Consider the following 24,745-nt stretch of genomic DNA (forward strand, 5'->3'; position numbering starts at 1 on the left):
TGTCTTCTCCACTCTTTCATTCCTATCATGCCCTAACTCAGTCAATATCACTTGCATCATCTCATTCCTGTCTCTGGCATACTTCACACATTCCAGCACCACATGTTCCACCGTCTCATCCTCTCCCATGTCACACATCTGGCACACTGCAGGACTCACTTATACCATTTGTATCTCCTTGCATTCACATCCATACACTGTGCCCTTGCTCGGAAGAGAAGATCACCGCCCAGGCTTCCATCATACCACATTTCATACCTCAGTACCTCTTTCTCCTTGTACCATTCCAGGGTCTTCTTTCTTTCCATCTCATTCTTCCATTCATTCAGTCCCACACATTTCACTTCTTTGTCTATCTCATTTTTCAATTTTCTCACATCAAATTCGGCTCCCACTCTGCCTCCTCTGGTTACCACTCATTCACGCTCATTTTGATTCCTCCCGGCCATTCTCATCCCCCACACAACTTGTAATTCAGTCCTGTTTGTCATTCTCATGCACTTCTTCCTCCATTTGCTTCCACTTTCATTCCACAGGTACACCTTCCTTGTTATTCTTGCATCATCCATTCTCTCAAGCCTAATCTTGTACCTAAGTGTGGCTTTTGTGAGTCTTTCCCTAAAGATGCTCCATCCCATATCACCTCTCAAGGCTTCAACTGCTGTGCACCTCGATGCACTCAGTGCCATCCTTGCTACTCTATTCTGGCCCACTTCTAACTTTTCAATTTCACTTTCATTCCATGCAATCACATCCAAACCATACATTATACTTGGCACAGCCACACTCTTCCACACTTCTCTCAACACATCATACTTACTTGCTCTCATCCTTGCTGTGCTTCCCAATCGACCTACCCACTGGTTTACCATACTTATCTTTTCATTCTTTGCCTTTGTACACCCACTAGGACTCATCCACATCCCTAAGTACTTGTATTCTTGCACTTGTTTTAACTCATTCTCTCCAAGTCTCCATATGACATTACTTTCATCCTCTGACCTATTCACAATCATTACCTTGCTTTTCTCACTGCTAAACCTTACTCCAAAGTCTTTTCCATAGCCATCCACAACATACAACAAACTTTGAAGCTCATCTGCCGATTCACTCATAACAACTATGTCATCTGCATAAAGAAGCACACATACTTTATCGTTCCCCACACTTACCCCTACATTCATTCTTCTCATCCTGGCTGCTAGCTCCTCTGTATACAGGTTAAAATGGGTTGGTGACAATATACAGCCTTGCCTAACTCCTCTCTCACTCTTCACCCAGTCTGTTTCTATATCTCCTAGTCTGTATCTAGCTCTTTTGTCCACATACATACTTTGCACTCTGTTAACTATCTTTGCACTCAATCCCATCTTTTCTAAGACTCTGCCTAGCATTTCTCTGTTCACTCTATCATAAGCTTTCTCTATATCCAGAGAACCTAGGTACAATTTACCCCCATCCTTCTTTTTCTTGTCAGTCATTTCATTCACCACAAACATATTGTCCTCAGTTCTCCTATCCCCACGAAAACCATTCTGTTCTTCACCCAGCACTCCAGCTCTCTCAATCCATTTACACAGTCTCTCATTCAACACTGCACTGAAAACTTTACCTATTGTATTCACTAATGCAATTGGCTTGTAGTTCTTCAGCTCATTCTTACTCTTAAATCCTCCCTTATGCAACAGACACACCCGGCTCTCATTCCACTTTCTTGGCACTCTCTCTTCATCCCACACTCATTTGAATAATTCAGTCATTCTATCTATCACTACCTCCCCACCATTCTTGTAGAACTCATAGGGTATATCATCTGGACCTGCTACCTTGCCATTCTTCTGCCTTCTCACACACCTCTCCACTTCCTCCCTACTGATTCTTTCATCCAGTTCATCTGCATTCTTCCTTTCCAGTGTCACACCTTCTCTCACACTAAACATCTCACCTACCCCAGCTACTTCTTCCCAGAACCCTTTGATTGCCTCCCTGATTCCGTCCTTCTCTGTTATAACTACACCATCCACTTTTGGACTCTCCACACAAACGCTGCCTGACATATTCTCACCTCTCATGAACTTGTATCATTCACGGCCACTATCCATAACTTTCTTCCTTAAAGATTGAATCACACTCCTTTCACTCTTCACTTTAGCATTCATTATCATTCGTCTTGTCAACCGCTGCTGCTTCACATACGCTGCCCATGCATTTTGATACTCATTCTCTGCCTCATCGCTTTCGTGCCTCTTTTTCCTCAGTCATCTATACTGTCTACTCATTCTCTTTCGCTCCTTCCTAGCCGCTCTGATTTCATCATTCCACCATGGTTTACATACATTCTTTCTTCTACCTACTCACAAACCCTATCTGGTTCTCAGCATCTTGACCTTGATCTTGATGGTACAAGTGGCACAGGATCACTCCTGAGCCACGCCTTTGGATCAGCAACTCCTGTAGAAGGGAAAAAACAAATAAGAGAAATGAACAGCATCCTCTATCTTAATTGTTTATACACCTAGCACGCCACATTCTCTCCAGAAACTCTTTCACCGCTTCAATCATCCTTTCATTCGCCTCTCTACACAGTTCCAGCAACAACACCATCCATTCCTTTCCTGTCTTCTCCACTCTTTCATTCCTATCATGCCCTAACTCAGTCAGTATCACTTGCATCATCTCATTCCTGTCTCTGGCATACTTCACACACTCCAGCACCACATGTTCCACCGTCTCATCCTCTCCCATGTCACACATCTGGCACACTTTGCTGTGGGACTCAGACCACCTGTAACTCCTTGCATTCACATCCATACACCGTGCCCGCGCTCGGAAGAGAAGATCACCGCCCAGGCTTCCATCATACCACCTTTCATACCTCGGGGCCTCTCTCTCCTTGTACCATTCCAGGGTCTTCTTTCTTTCCATCTCATTCTTCCATTCATTCAGTCCCAGATCTTGATCTTGATCTTGATGGTACAGGTGGCACAGGATCACTCCTGAGCCAGGCCTTTGGATCGGCAACTCCTGTAGAAGGGGAAAAAAAAAGAGAAACGAACAGCATCCTCTATCCTAATTGTTCATACACCTGGCACGCCACATTCTCTCCAGAAACTCTTTCACCGCCTCAATCATCCTTTCATTCGCCTCTCTACACAGTCCCAGCAACAACACCATCCACTCTTTTCCCGTCTTCTCCACTCTTTCATTCCTATCATGCCCTAACTCAGTCAGTATCACTTGCATCATCTCATTCCTGTCTCTGGCATACTTCACACGCTCCAGCACCACATGTTCCACCGTCTCATCCTCTCCCATGTCACACATCTGGCACACTTTGCTGCGGGACTCAGACCACCTGTAACTCCTTGCATTCACATCCATACACTGTGCCCTCGCTCGGAAGAGAAGATCACCACCCAGGCTTCCATCATACCACCTTTCATACCTCGGGGCCTCTTTCTCCTTGTACCATTCCAGGGTCTTCTTTCTTTTCATCTCATTCTTCCATTCATTCAATCCCACACATTTCACTTCTTTGTCTATCTCATTCTTCCATTTTCTCACATCCCATTCGGCTCCCACTCTGCCTCCTCTTGTTACCACCTATTCACGCTCATTTTGATTCCTACCAGCCATTCTTATCGCCCACACAACTTGCAATCCATTCCTGTCTGTCATTCTCATGCATCTCTTCCTCCATTTGCTTCCACTTTCATTCCACAGGTACACCTTCCTTGCTATTCTTGCATCATCCATTCTCTCAAGCCTAATCTTGTACCTAAGTGTGGCTTTTGTCAGTCTTTCTCTGAAGGTGCTCCATCCCATGTCACCTCTCAAGGTTTCAACTGCTGTGCACCTCAGTGCACTCAGTGCCATCCTTGCTATTCTATTCTGGCCCACTTCTAACTTATCAATTTCACTTTCATTGCATGCAATTACATCCATACCATACATTATACATGGCACAGCCACACTCTTCCACACTTCTCTCAACACATCATACTTACATGCTCTCATCCTTGCCGCGCTTCCCAATCGACCTACCCACTGGTTTAGCATACTTATCTTTTCATTCTTTGCCTTTGCACACCCACTAGGACTCATCCACATCCCTAAGTACTTGTATTCTTGCACCTGTCTCAACTCATTCTCTCCAAGTCTCCATACCACATTACTTTCATCCTCTGACCTATTCACAATCATTACTTTGCTTTTCTCACTGCTAAACCTTACTCCAAAGTCTCTACCATAGCCATCCACTACATCCAACAAACTTTGAAGCTTATCTGCCGATTCACTCATAACAACTACATCATCTGCATAAAGGAGCACACATACTTTATCATTCCCCACACTTACACCTACATTCATTCTTCTTATCCTGGCTGCTAGCTCCTCTGTATACAGGCTAAAAAGGGTTGGTGACAATATACAGCCCTGCCTAACTCCTCTCTCACTCTTCACCCAGTCTGTTTCTATGTCTCCTAGCCTGTATCTAGCTCTTGTGTCCACATACATACTTTGCACTATGTTAACTATCTTTGCACTCAATCCAATCTTTTCTAAGACTTAAGATCAAGATCAAAGATCAAGATCAAGATATAGCATCTCGATCTTGATCTTGATGGTACAGGTGGCACAGGATCACTCCTGAGCCAGGCCTTTGGATCGGCAACTCCTGTAGAAGGGAAAAAAAAAAAAAAGAAACGAACAGCATCCTCTATCCTAATTGTTCATACACCTGGCATGCCACATTCTTTCCAGAAACTCTTTCACCGCCTCAATCATCCTTTCATTCGCCCCTCTACACAGTCCCAGCAACAACACCATCCACTCCTTTCCCGTCTTCTCCACTCTTTCATTCCTATCATGCCCTAACTCAGTCAGTATCACTTGCATCATCTCATTCCTGTCTCTGGCATACTTCACACACTCCAGCACCACATGTTCCACCGTCTCATCCTCTCCCATGTCACACATCTGGCACACTTTGCTGCGGGACTCAGACCACCTGTAACTCCTTGCATTCACATCCATACACTGTGCCCTTGCTCGGAAGAGAAGATCACCACCCAGGCTTCCATCATACCACCTTTCATACCTCGGGGCCTCTTTCTCATTGTACCATTCCAGGGTCTTCTTTCTTTCCATTTCATTCTTCCATTCATTCAGTCCAACACATTTCACTGCTTTGTCTATTTCATTCTTCCATCTTCTCACATCCCATTCGGCTCCCACTCTGCCTCCTCTTGTTACTACCCATTCACGCCCATTTTGATTCCTCCCAGCCATTCTTATTGCCCACACTACTTGCAATCCATTCCTGTCTGTCATTCTCATGCATCTCTTCCTCCATTTGCTTCCACTTTCATTTCACAGGTACACCTTCCTTGCTATTCTTGCATCATCCATTCTCTCAAGCCTAATCTTATACTTAAGTGTGGCTTTTGTGAGTCTTTCTCTAAAGGTGCTCCATCCCATGTCACCTCTCAAGGTTTCAACTGCTGTGCACCTCAGTGCACTCAGTGCCATCCTTGCTACTCTATTCTGGCCCACTTCTAACTTATCAATTTCACTTTCATTCCATGCAATCACATCCATACCATACATTATACTTGGCACAGCCACACTCTTCCACACTTCTCTCAACACATCATACTTACTTGCTCTCATCCTTGCTGCGCTTCCCAATCGACCTACCCACTGGTTTACCATACTTATCTTTTCATTCTTTGCCTTTGCACACCCACTAGGACTCATCCACATCCCTAAGTACTTGTAATCTTGCACCTGTTTTAACTCATTCTCTCCAAGTCTCCATACCACATTACTTTCATCCTTTGACCTATTAACAATCATTACTTGCTTTTCTCACTGCAAAACCTCACTCCAAAAGTCTTTTCCATATCTATCAACAACATCCAACCAGCTTTGAAGTTCATCTGTCGATTCACTCATAACTACTACATAATCTTCATAAAAAAGCACATATTTTAACATTCCCCATACTTACCCCTACATTCATTCTTCTCATTCTGGCTGTAACTCCTCTGTATACAGGCTAAAATGGGTTGGTGACAATATACAGCCTTGCTTAACTCCTGTCCCACTCTTCATTCAGTTTGTTTTTATGTCTTCTAGTCTCTATATAGCTCGTATCCACATACATACTTTGCACTATATTAACTATCTTTGCACTCAATCCAATATTTTTGAGGCTCTACTTAGCATTTCTGTTTACTCTATCATAAGCTTTCTTTATATCCAGGAAACCTGGGTACAATTTATCCCCATCCTTCTTTTTCTTCTCAATCATTTCATTCACTAAATATATTGTTCTCAGCTTTGCAGAACTTCTTACTTTAGAAAACTGTATCATCACATTTATGATTTCTCCTGGTCACTCATACTGGAATCTTCCTGTGGCATCTTTACCTTGGAGAATATCCAGAAATCACAATGAGATGTCTGAGGGACTGGCAAGAGTCTAGTTAATCTGAGACATTATGTGCTTGGCTGTGAAATCATGAAAGAAATGCAGTGGAAGGGATATTGATATAGCTAATAGTTGCATAACTCTGAGTTCTTAATAGCTACTGGTTGCATAACCCTTACAAGTCTGGTCCTTTGCAGTGAATTGCATTATGAAGACAATGGAGAATGTCTAGAATATATAATTTGTCAACAATTCAACCATATGGTACACATTCATAATGTGAAACACTTTGGTAATAGAATGGATCACAAACTTTACTTACCTGTCTAGTTTTCTTTGGTCTTGAAGACACTACAGACTTCTACTATGATAACTAAGAATTGGTTTCTGAGTTTTATCCACAGACCTATGACTTACCAACAGTGATCAATTTCCAGGAAGCTGGGATCACCAATCCCATAACCTATCATATCCTGTGTGACGTAAGGTGAAGCTGCTGTTGTTCATATGAAAGAAGCTTCATAACAAATTTTAAAGCCATTATGCATCCACTCTGCATATGTTCAAATCATCAGTTATAATCTTTATATAATTAACAATTTCCCAAACAGCCGACAGTCTTTTTAAGATTAAATTACATTAGTACTTGTTGACTGGCGTGCCAATTTCTGCTTGTTGATGGCCCACAGTAATACTCATCACTACCAGCTTAAGTGACAACCTATTCAATTTTCCTAACCTACATGAAGTGTGGTAAGCTGCAAATTCAATTAATGCAATCAAATATAGGTTTTCAAACCATGTAAAAATCTATCTAAGATTAGTAGGTAATGTTTTTTTGTGGTATATTTGTTTGGAAGTACAGACAAAATATCTGGAACATATATATTATGCCCTGGAGATTATCTCACAAATTCTTCTAACTTAAATTATGCAATACATGATCAGACCATTACATAACAGGATGGAGAAATTGAACATTTCATGGATAACTCAAGTGAAACTGCACAAAATGAGGAATTTTAAAGAACAAGTAAGGTACAGTTTTCAACGCAGACTACAACCAAATTGATCCTAAGGATGCAAAATATTAATGTCACCTAAAGAAATGATGGCCGCTCATGATCATGAAAGCACTGAAATTTAAGGAATAAAAAATTTTGAATGGAGGTGGTGAGGTTTGAAAATTAAGTGTACAATAGCATAACTTTTCTGCTTGCACAGGGAAAAAAATACTATGTACAGTGAATGGATCAAGAGATCCACTCGAGGTAGTAAGAATGGCAGTCCTTTCTATTACCTCACCAATGTCAAAGTGGAATTTTTCTACTTTTGAAGAGTGCTCCAACAAAAACCCACTTCATGCTTGAAAACTTACAATATTTGCATGACAAAATTTGGTACATGTCACTTTGCTGTATATCTGAGCTAAGGCAGCTCCATCATTAGTGAACATGAATATCTTTCACTATTGTTTACTTACAGCAAAGGACTATGCAACACTTTCCAAGATACCAAACACCTAATATTTTTGGATCTTACTGAGATAAGACAGGCAAATGAACTTAGTATCTGTATTCTCTTTATAAGCTCCTATAAGGAACATAACACTTAGTATTATTTTTCACACTTCATAAGATGCCTCAGCAACCCTGCTGGCCACTGCACTGAGCCATAGGTTTCACAATCCTACCAGTGATGTCTCGGGGCTGCTGAGGAACCTGACCCTGTACGTCCTCATCCTCGTCACTGTCAGAGTCCACATTGTTGTCTGAGTCACTGGAGTCTGTGTAAACTCCCAGACCTGGTAACACTGCAATGCACTGCAGGTTGGACTTGGTGTTGGGGCAGCTTAGTGGTGTGTTACATGAGGTTGGCAGGTTCTGGCTACCTGGAGCAGGGCCTTCAGTTATTGAGGAGCTCTCAGCTGGGCTTTCATTTGGAGAATCTGAAATTTGTTTTTATCTTTCTTAATAGTGTTGAGATAAATGAAGGGAAGTTAAGGAAATAAAATACAGCATGGATTTTTCTTCAAAGACTTTGAACGAATAAAGGGACTTACACCTTACTACTGAGTCCCAAGATTTTTACACACACACACACACACACACACACACACAGATATATATATATATATATATATATATATATATATATATATATATATATATATATATATATATATATATATATATATATATATATATATATATACTTCTCACTAAAATGGAAATAACTATGCTCATAAGATACTGTTATTCTAAGTCCTTCTTATCTTCAACACATCTCTTCTGGGTAAAGCAAAGGAGTCAACTCATCCTGTTATTATTGGAAGAGGTATAAATCTCTGAAGTGGCTGATGGCACCTGTATGGTAATCATTTTATGCCTCTCACTTTCATTAATATTATTTTTTATTTATTAATACTGTTATTTTTTTTATGGCAAAAATGGCTAACTCATCCTCATCTAATCAGTTGACTAAGACAATGAAAAGCCATCCTGGTGTTCATCTGCACTGTATGTAGCAGGAATGGTGACACTGGCATGCTCTGTACTATCACTGTGTGGTGGGGTGGCAGTGGCATGGTCAGTACTATCGCTGTGTGTGGCAGGGGACAACAGGATGCTCAGTACTACCAATGTGTGTGATGGGGCTGGTGGCATCAGTGGCACACTCAGTACTATCACAATGTGTGGGAGGGTGGCAGTGGTGGTAGTGATAGCATGTTCGGTATTATCATTGCTGCTGATGGGGGTATGGTGGGGGCAGCAGCAGCTGCCTGCTCCTCATGTTACGGAATTCTCTGCTGCTTGCTGTGGTTCATCCTTGGGTTAAGATTTGAAGTCCCTGCAAACTGACCCCTATGTTGAAGGCAAACTGATCCCTATGTTTGAGACAATTTGTTAGAATATTGTGTCAGTGGCAAGCTGACTGTATTTATTATCCTCATAATGCTGTATCTGGTGCATGTAAAAGTTAAGATATGGTATAAATATATGCATAGTCATGCTTCAGGAACAAACTCTGACATAACATGGGACTTTACTGTATATATATGTACAGTCATGTCGTCACTAACATGCAGTATTCTAATGAAAATCGCATCTAATAGAGGGCTGTCAGTTTGCTTCCAAGTCATATGTAATGTGGGGAACTTAAACCCTAATGTGGGGATGGGCTGTAACAAGTTGCAGGGAAGTCCATAATGCAGAGTACATTATCACTAACAGGGTGGGGAGTGAGTGTGTCATTGCTATTGCTGCCACCCTCACCACCCACAGTGACGATAATTTGGTGGTGCACTGTGTATGACAGTGGCAGAAGCAGTTGCAGCTAGCTCTACCCAGCAGCTGCTGCTGCTGTTGCCACTGCTGCCATACACAGTGATGCAAATTTAGTGAGAAGGCAAGTTTTAGCCATTACTGCTACTGCCAAGCCTGCCACTGCAATACACAGTGATGCAAGTTTAGTGAGAAGAGGGGCAGCAGCCACCACTGCTGGAGCCACCATCCAGTGATACCAACAGGGAGCATTCATCAGCTATGTGTGTAAACAATGGCTCAGCTTTTTTTTTTTTTTTTTTTTACTGATTGTCTTTGTAATATATCAATAATCCAACTGATATATTATGAACATCTTATGGTGTCCATGCATATTGAAAGTAACGTAACAGTAATCCAAGATTAGCATGAACATCTTATGGTGTCAATGCATATTTAAAGTTAATAATGAAGAAGCAATCTAGTTGGGAATATTAATCAGTTGTGTGAGTAAACATTGGCTCAGCATTGTTTTTTAATGATTGTTGTAGTAATGTATTGGTCTTTATTCATTACCCGTTTGATCTTTTATGAACTCCTATGTATTTATTACCTGCAGTTATGTGCATGGGTAATGCTCATCTCTGTTGATTATCAATGCAAAGTAAATTTTCTGCACCTTCAAATTAAAACCAGAGCATGTAACCAATTGGCATGCATAAGCAAACCTCAGTGACAGTCTTACCAAGTTTGTGAGATCTCAGGAGGTAAAATTACTTGAGTAAATTTTTTGAAATAGATAATTTATTTATCTATAGATTTGGTCAACATCCTCTATAAAGGAGGATAGCTGAAACACACATGTGTATGCACACACACACACACACACACACACACACACCAAAGATGAAATGGAGAGTTGGGTGGAAGATATTCATTAAAGTCTAGGTATGAGGGATTTTAGAGGATTTAAATCAGAGGAAACTGAAATACCAAAGATGACTGTATTTAGGAAGCTTTTGATGCTAGAAAAAATTGTTCATGAACTGACAATTAGGGTACCTTCTCTAGAAAGAAAAAAATAGTGAACTTAAGAAAAAAACTGTGGCAGTTATGCAGAGAAAGTTGAGGATTGTGTTAAGAGAGTGGATGTAAACACATAAAGTGTCAAGAAAATTAATGAGGCAACAGGATTGGACAAAGAAGCAGAAAGAAGAGAAGATGAATATAAAAGACATTATGGAGATGCAGCTGAAGGAAGAAATGGAAAATTCTGTGGTGAAAGTAATCAAGCAAAAGAAGTTAGTTAGGGACACAGTAGAAAAGAAAAGTGTGTAATAGTGTTTGGTACCATGGATAAAGTGAAACCTATCAAATACGAAAGAGAGAAATTTGATAAAGAGTTAGCTGAAAAAGTGATTAGTCAAGCTGAAGAGGAAAGTGACAGCACAGTGGAAGAGACTGAAGAAGTAGCAAGGATTGGCAAATATGTGGAAGGAGGTAACAGGCCAATGAAAGTTAGGTTTACGTCTCAAATTACTGCTGAAACAGCACTGTCTAATGCCTGGAAACTGTCAAAAAGGGACAACTATAAACAGATATGGATAAGAAGAGACTTAAGTGAAGAGGAAAGAAAGAAAGTGAATATGTTGAATCAGGCAAAGGAAAAATGGGGAATGAACTGAACAAAAGATAAAGGAATTCTATTGGAAAGTATTAGACATGAAATTAAAGAAGTGATACACAGGAAACCGGAAGAGGAGTTGAAAGAGCTAAAGGTGGCATATACCAATATCAATGGGATATTATCAGTGCAAGAGATATAAACAATTTCCTAAGAGAAAATATGCCTGACATTTTGGAATTACTGAATCTAAATTAAGTAATGAAATAACAGCAGTTAATATTGATGTAAAGTACATGTGGATGAAAAAAACAGAAAAAAAGAAATGGTGGTGGAATAATTATATTGATAAGAAAAGAGCTACAAGTGAAAGAAGTATTTTTTGGAGAAGGAAAAGTGGAAATGATTGAAGTGAAGATAAAACAGACAGGAAAAGGACTAAGGACCTTTGTTATGGTATAAGTTCCACCTAAGAAGCTCATGGGAGATAGGAGATTATGATACTTGATTAAAAGAAACAAGAGATTGTTTGGACAGAACAATGACTATGAATGGCAGGGTAGTATTGGTAAGAGATTTTAACTAAAAATAATTTTTTTGGGAAGATTTGACAACCATCATGCCATGAGGATACAAACTCTTGACGTTGTCGATGAAGAATATACTTACCCAGTGGGTTGAAGAGAATACAAGATACAGGGAAAATGAAGAACCATCAAGACTAAATTTAATATTTACAAAGGAACCTGTGGAAACTTTTTAGACCTTCACTCACTTTAATGCTCTCCCAACTAACACACTAACAGAAAGCATAGCTAAATAAAATTACAAATAACTGATAACTTAGCTGTGGCAAACATGACTAGCAGGAAGCAGTGGCAACTGGTGAGTTGGTGTTACTGGGTGTTCCAAGCCAGTGGCTGCTCATAGTAAAGAAAGACTTTGCTGCTGTGCAGGTTCCCAGGCTTCTAAGTTCTTAGCAACTTAGGGAAATTTACAAGTGATGATTATAGAGGGACAGAGAACTGAACTGGTGGGTGGCTGACTGGCGACTGTTGTGTGAGTCAGGCAGTTTTGCCCCTCATGAGCTCCTTGCCACGTCAAAACAATAGCCACCCATAATCTGCACATATCTAATTCCCAATTTATTCATAACAGTAGTTAGTTTATACTATATTAACCTTAATTACCCTTTAACTTTACAATCTATATAAAAATCACTCCATAAACTAATAAGGCATTGGTATTATACATGATAATGGAAATTTTCACATTCTGGGGCCAGGCATTACCTGAATCTATATTCAGGTGATATGAACACCTGAGATTAAATTCCTCCACCTATCCCAAGACCTTTCAGATGCTACTCAGGGTGGTCTGGTCTGCACCTTTTCCAAACCTGAAGCAACCCTCTGGATCTGCTGACCTCAGCAGGGTTGTTTGAGGTAGGCTCAGGAGAGCACTCCAGCAAAACTAATTTATCAATAGTTCCAAGAGTCCTTTGTCCCTTGACCACAATTTCTGCTGTTCTAACAATGCCATTTTCATCAGAATACAATTTTAATATACTAGCTAGTGGCCACGTGGAATGATTCTGCTCCGTTTTTAATATGACAGTATTGCTTTAAGGTAAGCTAATTTCTCAGCTGGTTGAGTGCCATAGAATTTCTCATGAAGACTGACAAGATATTCTTGTGACCAATATTTCTCCCACCTTCTTAATAATCTGGTTTGTTGATAATAACTTTCTCTAAGATACTGGATCCTTTCATCTATGGTGGGGTCTAGGGTATGATGGTTCTAATTGTCTTCCATATAAGAGATAAGATGGTTTTATTGCCTCCAGATGTACTGAAGTGTCATCCAAGTAAGTTAGAGGTTGGTTATTGATTCTCATCTTAATTTCTGCTATTATTGTTCTTAATTCTTTGAGATTTAATTTTGTTCAATGTAGTGTTTTCTTTAGGCAGTTTTTGACTAGCTCTGTCATTTTTTCCATGAATCCATTCTGCCAAGGTGCCTTTGGTGTAATGAATTTCCAACAACACTGCCTATTGATTAATGTTTGGATCATTTATAATTTCTTGAATACAGGAGCTGTTCCTATGAAATAAGTAGAATTATCACTTATGATAAGGTGGGGACAGGAACACCTTGCTGCAAAGATTTTAAACAACTGTAGGAAGGTCCCTGAACTTAGGTTTTCAGCCACTTCTAGATGGATAGACTTTCTCTGGGAGGTCACCCTCACCTGTTATTATCAAAGAGCCTGTGTAATCTACACCCACCACTTCGAAGGATCTACCTAGGATTACTCTTTCTGGAGGTAGATCTGGGAGTCCTGGATATGTCAAGGGTCTTGCCTCATAACATCGGCATATGTTACACTCCTTCAAGGAAGTTTTTACTACTTGACGCCCTTTGAGTATCCAGTAATTTTTCCTAACTTGAGCTAGTGTGTCTCCACATTCCCTCATGTAAAGTTATTTTGTGGGCCTCCATTATGATTAGTTTGGTGAGGCGACTCTCCTTTGGTAGCAGGATAGGGTGCTTTGTTTCATAATTTTATGTAGTTCAGCTTATTTTCTTCTAACTTGCCACCTTATGATTTGTTCTTCATCCAAGATTCTTTATTAGTTTAATCATACTTTTGTATCCTTCACCTAGTGCCTTTTGGATATCTACATAGAATTCATGCTGTTGTTGTTTGATCCAGAACTTTAGGGCATCTGGCATTGCTTTGCCTGACTTCTAAGTGATGAATTTAAATACTCTTTTAGTTACTATGAGATCTGCTGAATTTTCTTTAATAGAAATATGGTGGTACTTAAAGTCCCCCTTTGTATTAACAGTATCTTTTCCACCTTATTTTTCACATACAGATTTTTGTTTTAATTTTTATTAGCCATTTTATGGTTGAAGCTGGCCCAATAGCTAGTCCATTATTCCTTCAATGACTATATTACTCTGTAATTTGCTTTGGGTTAAGTGATCACTACCTATTAGCTCATTACCTTCCTTGATAGTTCTTGTTAACCAACCTTGTTTTGTTGTCAAAGATTTCCTTAAGATTTTGTTTGATATGTTTGTGGATCTAATTTTAAGTTATTATTTGCTGGTTATCTGAACAGTCCTCCACTTGCCCACCTAGATGTTTTGTTGTGGTCACTTTGCCCACAGTTCAGCTGAATTCACTGGGCTTAAATTGGTTTATAGGTTGGGCTTTAGCCTAGTTATTTGTCCTTAAACCACTCAATGTCTGATCCATCAGTTTTTGGTTTATTAATTCTCTGATGTAGTGAGACACATCTCTCTATCTAGATTCAGTTCTAGTGCACATTATCCCTTGCCACATTTGATATTTTTAGGTTCTATTTGCACAACAACCTCAGAGGAACAGTGACTTTGTATTTGACTAGTTATACCTTTAATATGTTCCATTATGTCCCTAGGATCCGGTTTACTGGTTTAAATCATTGATACCCAGGAGCAATATGGTTAATTCGTGAGGCTATTTTAGCACCTATTTTATAATCTTCAGTTGTGGTCATAGGTTTGAACTCTGGCTCCAGGACATTGAAAAGTTCATATCTCACATCTGATAATTGGCAGGATTGATTTCGGGTGTGTTACTATGCCCGATTTGTGAAACACAAAGCTTCTCGAACCTGACAACAACAAAACCTGTCTTCCTCACTCGGGTCACTAAAAAGATAATGTGGGAACTTTTTTTAGATCTTCACTCACCCTAATGCTCTCCCAGCTAACACACTAGCACAGAAAGCATAGCTAGATATAATTATAAATAACCGATAACTTAGCTGTGGTACACGTGTCTAGCAGGGAGCAGTGGTCACTGGTGAGTTGGTGTCACTGGGCCTTCTAAGTCAGTGGCTGGCCATGCTTTCATAGCAAAGACAGACTATTTGCCGTTATACAGGTCCCCAAGTTTCTAAGTTCTTAGCAACTCAGGGAATTTTACAAGTGAGGACTAGAGAGGGGTGGAGAACTGAACTGGTGGGCGGCTGACTGGCAATTGTCGCGTGAGTCAAACAGTTTCACTTTTGGTGCACTCTTTGCCAAGCCAAAACAATAGCTACCCACAATCTGCACAACTCTAATTCCCAATTTATTTATAATAATAACTAATGCTTAGTTTGTACTATATTAACCATAATTACCCCTTAATTTAACTTACTAACTTATATACAAATCAAACCATAAACCAATAAGGCATTGATATTATGTGTGATAGTGAAAATTTCTACAGAACCAAAAGTTGTATATAATATGGAATAAATATGTCCAACTGGAAAATGTGATTACATGATAATAGAAGTAACTTTAAAAGAAGTTAAAGAAGAGCTAAGGAGGAGAAACTATAGGATTGAAAGATTCAATTATGAAAAAAAAAAGAAAAATTTGACCGGTTTAAGAAATACTTTGAAGAAACTGACTGCAGTAAGTTTAGAGAAGTAAGGGAAGTGGAAAGGAAAAAGAAAGAATTTGTTGAAAATATAAAGGAGTGCAAAGATATACAGTGGAACCTCGGTTCATGAACTTAATTCATTACTGAATGCCATTCAAAATCCAAAATGTTAAAAAACAAACTATTTTCCCCATAGGAATCAATGTAAAATGGAATAATCAGTTCCCAGACACCAGTCTACACTGTCTTAGTGGCTGATGAAAGACACTTGCACAGCCAGGATGGGTGCTTCACAACATCTCCAGCTCACAAATTATTTATCCAGAATGTATGTACTGAATGAACATAGTGACAGAAATCATCAGAAGATACTGTTTAGCCCAATCTAGTGAGGGAAGTCTTACACAGGGACACAGAGGGGAGCAACCCACTTACTAACAAAATGAAGGTGATCTTAACACTTAGACATCTTGCTGCTGTGAAAAGCTACTGGAAAAATGCATTTATGCCATAGTGATGGCGTTGGAGAACTCTTGGCTTGGGGATTACTCTTGAGCACCAAAAACTGTTTGTTTACATCGAGGGTTTTCAACAGGATCACATTTCCCTTATTTCAAAGATTGAATTACTATCTTACACTGTGTGTTTCTCTTCCAAATATATAAAAACAAGAGTGTTTCTCTTCCAAATATATAAAAACAAAGTAGATATTTATAGAAACTATAAATCAGTAATAAATGGCAGCATTTGCTCTTTTAATATTTGAAATTGAGTAATTTTGTTCTAGAACTGAATTATGGTACCACAACCAAAGCAACAATGAGTTCAAAATTTTATTTAAAAACGGATTTTTTAAAAAAGGGAGTCATTTGGTAAGCAAGGTTCCACTGTATACCAAAAGCAAGAGGAAAAGAAATTGGACATAAGGACTGGTATTACATGATGTGTGAAATATCAATAAGAGAAAGAGATACTGCTTGGAAATAAATAGAAGAGAGGAAGAGACAAAATTTGTGGGCAGCATACACTCATAACTGAGTACTATGAATTAAAAGGGGTAAACATCGGTCTGATGAAGCTGATTATCCATATAACAATGAACCCCAGTTTTAACAGGGTTCTGTTCCAAAGGCATCCATGAAGGGTTAAAATCCACATTATACTGATGCAACCCCTAAAATGCATATTTATTGTCTCTATTAATAAGAAGAATCAGTGATGGTGAGATGAATGAAGATGATGAAGTAGTTGTGTAGCTCAATATAACGAACATATATGGAAGAGAGAGAGAGAGAGAGAGAGAGAGAGAGAGAGAGAGAGAGAGAGAGAGAGAGAGAGAGAGAGAGAGAGAGAGAGAGAGAGAGAGAGAGAGAGAGAGAGAGAGAGAGAGAGAGAGAGAGAGAGAGAGAGAGAGAGAGAGAGAGAGAGAGAGAGAGAGAGAGAGAGAGAGAGAGAGAGAGAGAGCACAATGTGTCAAGGTCACTAGCAGTCTTTTCTACCTTTCCTCCTGACAGCATTGTTATAGAAAAATATGATAATTCAAACAAAACTCATAAAAAGAGCAAAAATCATGGAGTAATGGGCTGCACATGTTGTTACACTCATGTAAACAAACTGATCACCTGCAACAAGTGGTCAGTTCTAGAAACAGTGGCTCATGTGCCGTGTTGTTACAGCTCTATCCGTAGCTTTCCGTAGACTTTCAAATTGAGTCGGCTGCTCAGGATCTTGTCTGCTGCTTCCGAAATCCGTTAAAGTGAGGTCCACAGTACCGAGGTATGAGTGTATACGACAAAATTAAATTTATTTGTTAAGATATGCAGAGAAGAGTGTAGAAAATATGAGAAAGATATAATAGATAAATGCAAAGACCAACCTAAACATGTCAACAATGAAAGCTCTAACGAAAGGAAATAAATAAAAAAAACTAGAGGTGGATGACAAAGAATATGAAGATATTGAGGATTTGGTGGAGGTTATAAGTGATGCCTTTCAGTCAGTCTTCACCAAAGAAAGTGAGCTTACAATACAAGAAAGTGAAGGTGCAGCAGCTAACTCTCTTGAAGAAATAAATGTAACTATCAATGAAATATAGGATATTATGGAGAGGTTAGAAGTAGATAAAAGCACAAGGACCAGATGGTATATCAAACTGGGTTTTAAAAGAATGTAATAATCAGTTGGCAGACAAAATACATCATATTGTTCAGTATTCATTACAAAAGAACAAGGTACCAAGAGATTGAATAAAGGCTGATATTGTGGCAATATTTAAAAGAGGGTATAAAAAAGATCCTCCAAATTGCAGACTAGTATCACTAACATCAGTTGTGGCAAAAATATATGAAAGAATTGCAAAAAATAGATGAATTAAATACTTGGAAGAAAATGGCATGATAACTGATAGACAATTTGGATTTTGTAAAGGGAGATCATGTACAACTAACTTAATGTTTTTACTCAAGAATAATTGACATAGTATAAAAGCAAGATGGATGGGTAGATAGTATCTACCTGGACTTAAAAAAAACAGCCTTTGACAAGGTGCTGCATAAGAGACTCCTGTGGGAGATGAAGAACATTGGTGGAATGAAAGTGGATTGAAGACTTGCTAAGCAATAGAGAAGTGAGAACAGTTACTAGAGATCAAAAGTCATCCTAGAGAAAAGTGGTAAGTGGAGTACCTCAAGGTTCAGTACTGGCTCCAGTCATGTTCATTGTGTATATTAATGATATGACAGAAGGGATTAACAGCTATATCAGTTCATTTGCAGATGATGCTAAATTGATGGGAGAAAAAAAAAAAAGTAGGAAGATCAGAAAGCTTTACAAGATTTGAACCAGATTGAAAAATAGAGCTGTAAATGGGAAATTAATTTTGATGCAAAGAAATGTAGCTTATTGGAATTTGGGAAGAGTAACAATGAATCTATTAAGGAATATAAGAACTGCATTTGTATACTTGGATGAACAAATTATGAAAGAACTAATTATAACGATGATTTGTCCAAAATTTGAATATATAGCTGTGGTATGGTCACCAAGTCTAAAGAATAAAGAAATATATCATGAAAGTGGAGAGGACATAATGAGCAACAAAGATAATCCCAGCTTTAAGTGATGAGACATATGAATAGAGACTAGAAAAATTAAACCTTCCAACTCTGGAACAAAGAAGGGAGAGAGGACACTTAATTGTGATATATAAACTAATGGAAGGACTGAAAAAGCTAGACAGCAACAAAATTGTGACGTGGGATACAAAAGACACTAAAGGACATGGAAGAAGCTGAAAAAATTAATTTGTAGTAGAGGTATCAAAAAGAATAGTGTTCTGCAGAGTAGTTGATACATGGAACTATCTAAACAAGGATGTGGTGCAAGCAAAAACTATTCATAATTTCAAGGCCAAGTTCGATGATCACAGATATAGAGGCAGGACAGTATGAGCTTAAACTACTTTCCCACATGACACAACTAGGTAATCACAACTAAGTAATCACACATACACCACTGCATTCTCTCTCTCTCTCTCTCTCTCTATCATCACAGCCTGCATACCTATAATATGTCTCTCCACAGCATACAGTCAGTGAATGCCGATCTTGTGTCGTGGCAGCAACACTGCTTTGGGAACGTGTTTTTTGCTTAAGGCCTCTCAGCAAGTATAAAATACGGGCAGAAGCAAATTAACTTATTGGCATCTCAAGTACAATTCTCTTCACTCATGCCCAATATTATGGAGGTTACCGGCATCAGTATTCTTTTGTCTTTGGTAACACATGATTGCCTTTGTTCTCAGAAAGAAACCCATTTTCTGTTCTGTTCATGCTGCATTTTGTAGTGATGAGTGTGAGGCAGACAATTTATGGAGATATTCAATCATAAATCTTCACATGTCGGGCTTGAATGGTGTTGATATAGCAAATCATGTGAATTAAAAACACAAAACTTCCAGACCCTTATATGACAATTCATCAAGGTAGGCAATGAGGAATTGTCTTTTCACAACCACAGTGGTGGCATCCCACTATCTTTATTCCCCTGTATTATAGCTTCTCTATGAAGGCAGTTGGACTCTAACCTGACTTTTACAGCAAGGCAGCTGAAGAGAGGCATTGGGGATACCACCATTGTGGTTGTGAAAAGACAATTCCTCACTCCCTCCCTTGACAAATTTTTGTATGAGGTTCTCAGTCACATTTTCTAATTAGAATGTTTTGCTATATCAACACCATTCAAGCCTAACACATGAAGATCTATGATTGAATTATATCACCATGACTTGTTTGCCTTGCATTCTTCACTACAAACACCACAGCATGAACAGAACAAAATGTGTTTCACTCTGAGAAAATAAACTGATTATGTGTCACCAAAGATGCAATGAATACTGACATTAGTAATTAATAATGGTCATTGTTGTTATGGGTGTGAGTCAGGAGGAGAGATGCACTTGAGATACCAATGTCAATTTGTTGAGAGGCTTTAAGCAAAATGAGCTCCCTCGAGTAGTGTGTGCCACTGCCATGCAAGATTGGTGATCGTGGATTGTAATTATAAAACACAACTGATTACCACAGCCACTCACATCTCTGTCTCTCTGGTCACCACCCACCTGTCTTCTGTCTCTTAGGTTGACCAGCGGTGGAGGTATTGGCAGATCGGTCTTCTTCACTAGTCTTCCTTTTGATGGCACCAGCCAGGAGGGACAAGTGGGATGGCTGACGCTTGGATGGCACTGCAGTCCTGCGAGCCTCTGCTGCCTTCATTTCAGCTCTAATTTCTTCTTCTACTATATTTTTTTGCATCTCTGAAACCTTTTTCCTGTGAAATTCAAATAATACAAGTGAGTTAAGGAAGAATGGGGAATGTAAACATTAAGCATACATGGAAAATTACCATATTTTGCCTGCAGTTTCGACCCACTTTTTTCTTGAAAAAAAAATCTAATAATTACCTTGCATCTAATGTGGCCATAATACAGATGGCTAGACCTGTAAGCCTATGGCTATAGGTGTGGAGTTGCAGCAGTAGTGCAGTGCGCACAAATATTGTTACTAATAATAAAATTCTCTCTCTCTCTCTCTCTCTCTCTCTCTCTCTCTCTCTCTCTCTCTCTCTCTCTCTCTCTCTCTCTCTCTCTCTCTCTCTCTCTCTCTCTCTCTCTCTCTCTCTCTCTCTCTCTCTCTCTCTCTCTCTCTCTCTCTCTCTCTCTCCTCCTCTGCTCTGCCCTGCTCTCCCCTTCCCTTCTCTTCCCTACCTTTCCTGCCCTCCTCCCTTCCTCTCTCTCTCACAGACACACACACACACACACAGAGAGAGAGAGAGAGAGAGAGAGAGAGAGAGAGAGAGAGAGAGAGAGAGAGAGAGAGAGAGAGAGAGAGAGAGAGAGAGAGAGAGAGAGAGAGAGAGAGAGAGAGAGAGAGAGAGAGAGAGAGAGAGAGAGAGAGAGAGAGAGAGAGAGAGAGAGAGAGAGAGAGAGAGAGAGAGAGAGAGAGAGAGAGAGAGAGAGACACACACACACACACACACACACACACACACACACACACACACACACACACACACACACACACACACACACACACACACACACACACACACACACACACACTGCATGGGTTTAGATGTAATGGTAGTACTGCACAGCTACAGTGCTGCATCACTCCATATGTGAGGACAAAATAGGCACTCTATTAGGGATTTTGGCACCCACTCTTCCTGTTATTCATCAGTGATTTTCTAAACAAACTTCTTGTCCTCTCCACTCCTAAGCTGATGATACCACCCTGCACTTTTCCATGTCTTTTCTAGAGGTACAACCCTTCAGGAAATAAACAACTCATGCAGGGAAGCCACAGAATACCTGACTTCTGATCTCTCTAAAATTTCTGATTGAAGCAGAGCAAACTTAGTATTGTTCAATGCCTCAAAAACTCCAATTCCTTCATCTATCAACTTCATACAACTTTCTAGATATCTACCCCCTCTTCTTGAATGTCCCTCAACTGTCCCCCACTTCTATGCTGAACATCCTCAATCTGTCCTTTACTTATAATATAAACTGCAAACTTCACATCTCATCTCTAGTTAAAGCAGCTTCTATGAAGTTTTTCTTACCCCAGCTGCCAACTCTGTACAGGGGCTTTATCTGTCCATGTATGGAGTTTGTTTTATGTGTATGGCGGGGGGGGGCTTCTATTCAAACTACTATTTTAGAGAGGGATGGAATTAAAAGCTTTTCATCTTATCAACTTGTCTCCTCTAACTAATTGACTTCACCCTCTCTTTCATCACAGCTATGTTGCAGGTCTTAGTATCTTCTACTACTGTTTTCATGCTAACAGCTCTTCTGATCTTGCTAACTGCAAACCTTCCCTCCTTTTGTGGCCTGGCTTCTTTCTCTCATCTCTGTTCTGTCCACCTCTCTAATGCAAGAGTTAATCAGCATTCTCAACCCTCTGGTAAAGTCTAGAACTCCCTGCCTGCTTCTGTATTTCCTCCTTCCTATGACATGAACTCTTTCAAGAGGGAGATTTCAAGACACTTATACTGTTTTTTATTATTCCACCTGACATCTCTATGGGAACTGGCATTAAGGGGAGGCGCTGCCTGGTACTAGTTGAGGGCACATTCATATTAATCTAATTATTCCGAGGCATTTTTTCTTTGATGACTTTAGTATAAACATGTGCAAGCTTCAGCATAATAACTTAAGTAATTTAAGCAGGAAAATTATAAAGTTTTTTTTTTATCTATTATTATTATCTTTTTAAAGTTTATAAAAGAATAGCTAAAAATGGAAATAGGGCTCATATGTTCACTTGATTTCTATAATATTGTGTAGCTTTACTCATGAAATCCAGATTTATAAATCGTTTGTACAGTTTTTTATGTCTCACCAGTTGCACAAAAAATTCTCAAGATCACCATTTTATGCATTCCGAAATTCTCTTTTTTATTCCTTCAATAAATCATATCAGTGGTGTTTGTTCAATTAGAAAAACATAAGAGCAAACTGTTTACTATCCAATCGCCTTTCAACACTTGTTATTTTTTTATTATGTTCAAAACTAATGGAGTAATTTTCCTCTAAAATACAATAATTGCAGTTTTAAGATAAAGCCATTTTTGTGTTTATTATTGTAGAAAAATTAAGATTTTTATACAATTTTATTGGGCACAAAACAACTCTGATACCAACTTAGTTTAATTTATGAATGACGAGGATAATATCACCACAATATTCCTTACTGGCACCTGTGTGTGTGTGTGTGTGTGTGTGTGTGTGTGTGTGTGTGTGTGTGTGTGTGTGTGTGTGTGTGTGTGTGTGTGTGTGTGTGTGTGTGTGTGTGTGTGTGTGCGCACGCACGCGCATGTGTATACTGTCCTGGAAGTCCCTTGGCCTGTATTCTTCCATGGGAGCTTCTTGCTTCTTCTTCATTTTCTTTTCCCCTGGGGCTTTTTTTGTTTGGCCTCTTGGGTGTCTAGACCTTCCAAACTGTGCACAGATGCACCAATCCAAGTTGTGTCAGCAGTGACATGTCTTGGCAGCAGCATATGTAGGCAATGGAGGAGCAAATATAAATGGTGTTGCAGGAGCAGATGTAGGTGCTCGAGCAGCAGCTGTAGATGGGGGTGAGGGTGAATGTGGGCAAATGGTGCTGGCCACATGAGGCGGCGGCTCATGACGTGACTGATTGACACGTCATGACTTCTCGTCTTCAATGTGCTTCAGTCAGATTCTTTGATGCACTCCTTCTCCCATGCAGGAGCTTCTTGGAAGGCAGTCCCATGTTGCTGGAGTACAAGAAATCTTGAAAAAATGCTGAGAAAGTACCTCAAACAGGTCGCACTGCCTGTGACTTGGGGAGGCTCCCAACTCCCACATTCACACCACTTCTAATAGCTTGCCAGATATATGATAACACACTTTTGTATAAAAATGTAAAAGGAGAAAAGTAGAACAAAAAGTGGCAAAATGAAACATACGAGCACTGAATAGAAAATGAGGGTTTCTGCAAGGGTGGGGACCTCAAAACTTATACGTATTGCAAATGAATTTAGTTGACAGGGAAAGAATTGTCACATGGCTGCCAAACTTGCACAGAAAATGTGTGATGTGTTCAGCTATTTTTCAGGGTAACTTAAAAAAAAAGGCTGGAAAGGTAAAATTTGTCTCTATTTTGGTGGCACCTCCCTTTTCTTTTTATTATAAGTTTCATTGCCCTTGGCCATTGGCCCTCTTACACACACACACACACACACACACTACTTTTTTCCATAACTTTATGATGAAACATAGTAAAATTTTTTCCCACAAAACATCCTTGTAAAATAGGGGATGTGTCTTATGCAGATGTGCATTTAATACAGTGGCAAATATGATATACAGTACCTTCAAAAAAGTTTCACAGTATCCAAGTTTTGCAATTCTTGAGTTTTGTGCCATATCTTAAATTCTTACCATCTGACTTTTGCACATTATCTGCTTGAGTTTCTAGGTTTTGATGCATGCCAGCTTGCATGTGAGGGAGAAAGTGAGCAGGGCCACTGTCACACTATATGGTGACAGCACCATTGCAATACAAAAACACACAACCAAATGAGAGGTGTCTCACTACTAAGGTGCTGCTGTATCTCCAGCACAATGCCACATTGTGCTGTAGCAGTGCCACACCACCACATAGAAGGGTCATGCCAGATGTGAGGATAAAACACACTCTCACACAATTCTAAATGCTGTGCTGCCACACTGCTGCACCACTGCATCATGCCAAATGTGAGGATAAAACACACACCCATGTGGTTCTATAAACCAGTGTTTACTGAGTGTTCAGACATGGCCCCTGTAGGGATTTGCCTGCCCATTCCTCTGCAACATCAGTCACGATACTCATCTTTCTGTCTGATACATTAACTCCTTATGGCTTCAAAATAAGGAACGGGGTCATTATATCTGAAATTTGGCAAACACTTGATATAACAAA

General features: G+C 39.5%; 1 protein-coding gene across 3 annotated transcripts in view; it reads right to left on the bottom strand.

The window, feature by feature from the left end:
* Positions 1-7,307: 7,307 nt before the first annotated feature.
* The window catches only part of LOC135112703 (PSME3-interacting protein-like), a 63,814-nt gene continuing 46,376 nt past the window's right edge, over positions 7,308-24,745 (bottom strand). For all 3 annotated transcript variants that reach the window (XM_064027408.1, XM_064027418.1, XM_064027399.1), the window contains 2 exons: positions 20,371-20,579; positions 7,308-8,384 (listed from right to left, as the gene is read on the bottom strand). In XM_064027408.1, coding sequence (XP_063883478.1) covers positions 8,080-8,384; positions 20,371-20,579 — 514 coding nt within the window. In that variant the 3' untranslated portion in view covers positions 7,308-8,079. The remainder of the gene's footprint in view (positions 8,385-20,370; positions 20,580-24,745) is intronic.

The sequence above is a fragment of the Scylla paramamosain genome, chromosome 2, assembly GCF_035594125.1.
Source record: "Scylla paramamosain isolate STU-SP2022 chromosome 2, ASM3559412v1, whole genome shotgun sequence".
Classification (NCBI taxonomy): domain Eukaryota; kingdom Metazoa; phylum Arthropoda; class Malacostraca; order Decapoda; family Portunidae; genus Scylla; species Scylla paramamosain.